At 41.8% G+C, this 7,914-nt stretch overlaps 1 protein-coding gene across 1 annotated transcript; it reads left to right on the forward strand.

Annotated features, from left to right (window-relative positions):
• The first annotated feature begins 105 nt into the window (after positions 1-105).
• LOC119553994 (cuticle protein 63-like) lies at positions 106-520 on the forward strand. The gene is made up of 2 exons (XM_037864700.1): positions 106-142; positions 203-520. Exons 1-2 carry the CDS (start codon positions 131-133, stop codon positions 518-520), a joined length of 330 nt encoding a protein of 109 aa, XP_037720628.1. The 5' UTR covers positions 106-130.
• The last annotated feature ends 7,394 nt before the right edge of the window (positions 521-7,914 follow it).

Genomic DNA, 7,914 nt, shown 5'->3' on the forward strand with positions numbered 1-7,914 from the left:
AAATGAACTGAATGCGCACATGAGTCAGAGCGGAGTAAGGTTTTGGGTATAAATATGCTCCACCAAGAGCAGTTGGACATCAAACAGTTTCTAGCCTTCCGAAGAAGCAAATCAAAGAAATAAAGCCACCATGTTAAAATACGTAAGTTCTTCAAAGAAGCATCTTCGTAGGCTTATATTAACTCAATTGGTTTATCCACAGGCTGTTGTCATCCTGGCCATCGTCGCCTGCGTTGCTGCCAAGCCCGGACTCCTGGGTGCTCCTCTGGCCTACACTGCTCCCCTGGCCTACTCTGCTCCCCTGGCCTTTGCTGCTCCTGCTCCAGTCGTGACCGCCACCAGCAGCCAGGTGATCACCAGGAACTACAATGGAATCGCCGATGCTCCAGTGATTGCTCCCGTGGCTGCTCCAGTGGTCGCCAAGTACGCAGCTGCTCCTCTGGCTTATTCCTCCCCTTTGGCCTACACTTCTTCGCTGGCCTATAGTGCGTTTCCGGCTGCCGCTCCAGTTCTGCTGTAAGAACTTTGACTGATCGATAATTATATACAAATTAAATGAAATCGAAAGAACTACAAGGGTTTTATTGGGCAACGGAGATACTGTGATGCTACCGGGCAATTTTAATTGAATTAGCTACTGTCAGCCGTTCGTGGCCATAAACAACTGTTGTGACTGCCCACTCGCACTCCAATGTTTCCGGATGCACATCACGTAGCCAGTGGACAAGTTATTGGCCACCGGCCGCCGTCGCTGGATGCGTTATATTTAAGAGTGGCCAAAATGGTGTGTTTTGATGTTGTTGTCGACAAAAATTTGTAATTATGTCAAGGTCGCTGAGCAGTCGAGACCGGGGTAATGAACTTTTGAGTGCTAAGTGAATAATGGAACGATATTTAAATTATACTGGTTTATGTGTACAGAAGAATATGAATTTTAAACAGAGACTTGGAGCTTACATTATACTTTTAGCTTTTCGTAAACATAAAGAAAGTACACTTAAAAATGTGTTCTTATTGTCCGTCTGTCCGTCCATCCGTCTGTCCGTCCGTCCGGATGAACGCTCAGATCTCGGAAACTATAAGAGCTAGGCTATTGAGATTTGCAGAGCAGATTCCTGAGCTTACGCAGCGCAAGTTTGATTCAGCAGCGTGCCACGCCCACTTTAACGCCCACAAACCGCCCAAAACTATGGCTCATACAGTTTTGATGTTAGAATAAAAATTTGAACTGAAATGTATTGCTCTTATCAATACTTATCGATTCACCCAAAAAAAAGTTTGCCACGCCCACTTTAACGCCCACAATCTTTAAAAAATCGTAAGTATGATCGTGGATATCTCGGAAACTATCAAAGATAGAGAATTGGGATCTAAGATTTAGATATATTAGCCTCAAACGCAGCGCAAGTTTGTTACGCGAAACAAACAGCCCAAACCTGTGGCGCCCACAATTTTCATGCTAGATACAAAATTTTAACTGAATTGTATTGGTCTCGTCAATAGCTATCGATTGATACAAAAAATTTGCCACGCCCACTCTAACGCCCATAACGCTTAAATCTGTCTACCGCCGGTAGGTGGTGCATTTCAATCTCACTTTGCTGTTTGCATATCTCCATTTCCCTTTCGTCCCTTTAGCTGAGTAACGGGTATCTGATAGTCGAGGTACTCGATTATAGCGTTCTTCCTTGTTTTTAATTAAAATCCTAGAAAAATGTTTCTATATTTAAGTACAGGATACGGACTACAATAGTAACGATATGAAAGTATCTATAGATATTTATACATATACATACAAATAAATATTCATGTATACATATACTGATTCTACTGTTATTACACTCTTGGAAACTTTACGGTAATATCGCCCTAAAAACATGGAAATCGCCCTAAAACGAGGGTCAATGGCGGTTGGGTAACAATTTTTGAGAGGGCGCTCAACGCGTCTCGGTGAATTGCTAATTAGAATCATAATAATCAAACACAACTTACTTTTTGAGAAAATATTCTTGGTCGCTGCGAGAATCGAACTCACTACCGCTCTAATCGGAGTCGAGAGCTCTACCGCCTCATTACAGATTTATCGCGATTAGGCATGCGAGAGCAGATTAACATGCACTCAAGCCATTACAACGACCGTCTACTAGCCCACACCAACCATCTAGCAGCATCCCTGGCAAACCCAACTTCAACGAGAAGAAGACTGAAGCGTCGGCACCCTGGCGATCTCTGGGCACGAGGACGTCATCGTACCCGTGTCCTAAAACAATAATGTCGAACTGACACTGTTATAAATTTGTTAACTTCCTTATTTCTGTTATGTTTCATGTTATTATACCCGTTACTCGTAGAGTAAAAGGGTATACTAGATTCGTCGGAAAGTATGTAACAGGCAGAAGGAAGCGTTTCCGACCCCATAAAGTATATATATTCTTGGTCAGGATCACTAGCCGAGTCGATCTAGCCATGTCCGTCTGTCCGTCTGTCCGTCTGTCCGTCTGTCCGTCTGTCTGTCCGGATGAACGCTGAGATCTTGGAAACTATGAGAGCTAGGCTATTGAGATTTGGCGAGCAGATTCCTGAGCTTCTTCCGCAGCGCAAGTTTGTTTCAGTAGAGTGCCACGCCCACTCTAACGCCCACAAACCGCCCAAAACTGTGGCTTCTACAGTTTTGATGCTAGAGTAAAAATTTAAACTGAAATGAATTGTTCTCATCAATACCTATCGATTGACCCAAAAAAAAGTTTGCCACGCCCACTCTAACGCCCACAAACCGCCCACAAACTTCAAAAAATCGTAAGTATGAACGCGGATATCTCGGAAACTATCAAAGATAGAGTATTGGGATTTCAGATTTAGATTCCGTAGCCTTGTGCGCAGCGCAAGTTTGTTACGCAAATATGCCACGCCCACTCTAACGCTCACAAACCGCCCAAGCCTTTGGCGCCCACAATTTGTATGCTAGATTAAAAATTTTATCTGAAATGTATTGGTCTCGTCAATGCCTATCGATTGATCCAAAAAAAAATTTGCCACGCCTACCCTAACGCCCACAATGCTTAAATCTGTCTTCCGCCGGTAGGTGGCGCATTTAAATCTCGCTTTGCAGCTTGCATATCTCCATTTCCCTTTGGTCCCTTTAGCTGAGTAACGGGTATCTGATAGTCGAGGTACTCGACTATAGCGTTCTTCCTTGTTTTTCCTTTGTTATTTCCATGCGTTTTATAGCCATTAGGTTGGCTGATCAACGCTTAAATAAATATTAGCACAAAAAAAAAAATCTAATCGGAGTCGAGAGCCCTACCGCCTCACCACAGGTTTATCGCGACTAGGCATGCAGTATTGCGCAGCGCAAGTTTCTTTCAGCAGGGTGCCACCCCCCATCTAACGCCCACAAACACCGATAAATGTGGAAACTGAAACTGATTTGATTGATCAGTACCTATTTAAGTGCTGAGAATCGTACCAATCGATTGATATTTTAAAAGTTATGACTAACTTTTTTAAACAGGCTAATGATAAGCCTCTAAATTTTATTTTATTTGAAATTTGAAACAAAGTAATGGGTATCTGAAAGCAAAAGCACTCGACTACAGTGTTACTTCTTCATTTCTCTTCGATTTCTTTCATTGTAATTCTAAGGCTGGATTAGATATCGGTTTGTTTTTGACTTCGAGGTTTCGATACCGGCTGAGACCGTGGTCATGGCAAACGTTCCCGACATGTGCTTACTAACCATGATCACATATATGTAGCTATTGTAAACGGTGTTATCCAGGCTCTTGAAACCATATCAATATCCAAATTTCTGTTTATTTGCAAGATGCAGAACAGTTTGCAAAACTTCATTTGAATGTGCAACCGATAGGGCTCGCTTTGACGTTTAGTGGGACGTCTTAGACCGTCAAGGACTTGGAGGAGAGTTTTGACCACTATATGACGGAAAAAAGGTTCCGCAAGCCAAACGACTCTTGGCCAAGTGGAATGAGCAATATGACGTCAAGTCGGCGAAGCATTTGGGGATAACGTTGGTGCATCCGCCCTTACATGGTCATCTGGAGGCACTACTCCAGATGAACTGGTAAGGGCGGAAGCACCAACGTTCTGCCCAAACGCTCGCCTTATTGCTGGTTCCACTTGGCAAGGGGTCGTTTGGATTGTATTCTCCGTCATATATTGGTCAAAAACTTCCTCGAAGTCCTCGATGTCCTCAACGTCCCACCAAACGCCAAAGCGAATCAATTCATCGTGCACACGTTTTCTCAACTGCGGCTCCGCATCATCGACTTTGCCATACGAGGCTTTTTTATAACATCCTTCGCCTGCGTGGTAAGATTTTTGGGCTTTAACAGGTTAAACATGACGTGCCGTTTTTTTCATGGTCTCTAGCTAGGCCCAACAGCATATCAACCTCTTCAAGGACTCTTCTTGAGGTGGACGTTTGGATTTCTTCTGACCTTCCATACAACATAGGGGCCACTCTGCTTCCAACGGCGGGACCACGGACTCCTTTAGCTCCTCTGAAGTTGGCAGATCAGAACCATACACATCCACATGGTTCATATGAATGGGCTTTTTGGGTCGGAAAATGCGGTCATATAACGACTCCAGTGCCATTATCGGTGGTGCCATTGGCTCATTGACTACCCTAGAAGAATTTGGTTATGGCATTGAGGTCTCGTCCCCTGGATGTAAAAACTCAAAACGTCACCTTGAAGACATTACTTGTTGGGTTCTAGAGTCGGCTCTAGAGTCGGGGCACTAAAATGGTTTTAAAACCGATAATTATTTACCTAATTTACTATAGAAGGCTTACCAGGACAAAAGAAGTTCACAGGAGGTGTCTGCTTGAACCGGTTTATTTATTTCTGCATCTTCAATAGTCATTAAAGCGCTACACTAAAGAAAATTCATTTGTTATAAGTTCGGAAAACTTTCAGCTATCAATAAAATGATCTGAAAATTTCCTACCTGTTAAAAGACATCAACTTTGATTTACGACGGACGTGACACCGAGCCAGAAAAAATATTGCACTGAATTTTCAGACGTCAAATTTTTCATCAACTCTATCAGTGTTGCTGCGTTAGAAATTGTCAAAAATGTTTTAAGTCGGACCATTACTTAATAAGGTAAAATGGTTAGTTATGTAACGGGTATGTGATAGTCATGGCACTCGTTACTGCTTCCATCTTATCTTTACCTCGTTAAGAGTTGATTTTGCTTGATAATAAGGGTAATCAAAAAGAAAAAATAGTAGCAGGAACTTTTTGATTGCACCTATTTAATATATTTGATCAAATTAATCAAGCGATAGCACTACCGATGGTTTTCAAATTGAGAAAACATCGATGGCTTGGACCCAATATTGATAGTATCGCTCATCAAAATATCTGATGTGATTTTTGATATTTTTGTGGAATAAAAAAGTGTTTTTGGAATATTTCTTAGTGCACGGCGGAGACTTAAACGTAAATTGAACATTTACGCTGAGCTTACATTGAACTTTATTTTATTTTAATTGCGTTAAAATGTAGATGGATTTTCTTTTTCTGTATGCATCTGGCGGGTGGGGGTAGGACCTTCAAACGGCTTATATTTCACTCACTTAATTAAGGTGAACGCTATGAATTTAAATAAGGAGTGCTTAGCACATTTATTAACCCTATTATGCAGGGCAGAAGATCTGCATTTCCCCATTTCCCTCATTCCCGAAATGAGACACATGGATGCCCGGGTCCACAAATCCACTTACAGCACACTGAAGCTTCAGTTTCAGCCTTGGCTTCAGTTTCATCTCCGGCTCAGTCAGAGGATTTTGGGATGGCGACCAAACATTTGTGCGGGCTAAGTGCAAGTCTTAGGGGAAGTTGACCATTTTTTGCTTCGATTGCGGCTGAGACCCAAGAAATAGGAGCGGCCAGTTGGACCCGAAGTTTCCTCTGAGCCGCTGCAATTTTGCTTCACATCTTTCTGCGGTCAGCTTACTAACGACTATCAGATACCCGTTACTTACCTAAAGGGACAAAAAAAATGGAGATATGCAAGCAGCAAAGCGAGATTGAAATGCGCCACCTACCCGCGATCTCAATATATGGTTATGTGGGCGGTAGACAGATTTAAGAGTTATGGGCGTTAGAGTGGGGGTGGCAAACTTTTTTTTAGGTCAATCGATAGGCATTGACGAGACCAATACATTTCAGTTAAAATTTTTTATCTAGAATGAAAATTGTGGGCGCCACAGGCTTGGACGGGTTGTGGGCATTAGAGTGGGCGTAACATATTCGCGTAACAAACTTGCGCTGCGTTCAAAGCTACGGAATCTAAATCTGATATCCCAATTCCCTATCTTTGATAGTTTCCGAGATATCCGCGTTCATATTTACGATTTTTTGAAATTTGTAGGCGGTTTGTGGGCGTTAAAAAGGGCGTGGCAAACTTTTTTTTTAATCAATCGATAGGTATTGATGAGAACAATACATTTCAGTTAAAAGTTTTATTCTAGCATCAAAACTGCAGGAGCCACAGTTTTGGGCGGTTTGTGGGCGTCAGAGTGGGCGTGGCACATTGCTAAAACAAACTTGCGCTGCGTAAGAAGCTCAGGAATCTGCATGCCAAATCTCAATAGCCTAGCTTTTATAGTTTCCGAGATCTCAGCGTTCATCCGGACAGACAGAAAGACGGACAGACGGACATGGCTAGATCGACTCGGCTAGTGATCCTGATCAAGAATATATGTACTTTATGGGGTCGGAAACGCTTCCTTCTGCCTGTTACATACTTTCCGACGAATCTAGTATACCCTTTTATTCAAGTAAGCAGTGAAATGCTTCTCATAATGAACTAAAACGGGTTGCAATTTTTATCGCCGCTGCTCCAGTGATTGCTCCCGTGGCTGCTCCAGTGTTCGCCAAGTACGTAGCTGCATCTCTGACTGCTCCTTTGGCCTATTCCTCCCACTTGGCTTACTCCGCCCCCTTAGCTACGCCTCTGCTCACGCACCTCTGTTTATCTAAATCGAACTGTGATCACCTACGAGAATACATATAAATTTAATTTAAACGAATGTCGCCAAAAAGATGTTTGCTTTTTAGATGGATAAGTAAAGAACAATTGGTTTTATTTAATATGCCGTCCCATGGTCAATAATAAGTGGCAGTTGAATTAAGGTGTTAAAGCCTTTTAAATGCGTGAAAAACTACCATGAAATAATTTGATATTTTCAGGGGTTGCAAGAGTTTTACTTCTCACCGGATATGATTAATTTATTTTATTTATTATTAATATTTATCATTTATTATACTTTTACAAAATAGTTACAAAATGTGGGCAACAGACAGATTTTAGCGTAATGGGTGTTAGAGTGGGAATGGATAGTTTTTTTTAGATCATCGATAGATTGACTCTAACGCCTAGTCAATACATTTCTGCTTAAGTCTTTATTCTACCAATATTGTTTGGGCGGTTTGTCGGCGTTAGAGTTAGCGTGGCACATTTGAGAACACAGCGCTGAGAACACAGCGTTCACACGGACACGAAATAGATCAGTGATGTCAGTGATATGGATCAAGTATGTACTTTTCCCCAAATGCAATATACCCTAGTAGTACGTTACTGAGTTGCCATGACCTTTTAAAAATAAGGTAATAACTCTAGAATTTAGTAATTGAACAGCCTCAATGTTGTTGAATTGCTAAAATGTTTGAAAATTCAGTTTGTATGGAGCCCCTGATAACCAGATGACCAAGTTTTCCAACAGTTTAGGGAATATCCTAAACATATTTTCAGTTAACAACTCTTTTCGATAGGGGTCAAACGACAATTGCTAACTAAGCCACACTAATAGAGTTGTTGAAAACTTGACGGCTGACAAATCGGTATAATATTTTTTCTCGCACGATGTCACGTCTGTCGAA

The sequence above is a fragment of the Drosophila subpulchrella genome, chromosome 3L (assembly GCF_014743375.2).
Source record: "Drosophila subpulchrella strain 33 F10 #4 breed RU33 chromosome 3L, RU_Dsub_v1.1 Primary Assembly, whole genome shotgun sequence".
NCBI lineage: Eukaryota > Metazoa > Arthropoda > Insecta > Diptera > Drosophilidae > Drosophila > Drosophila subpulchrella.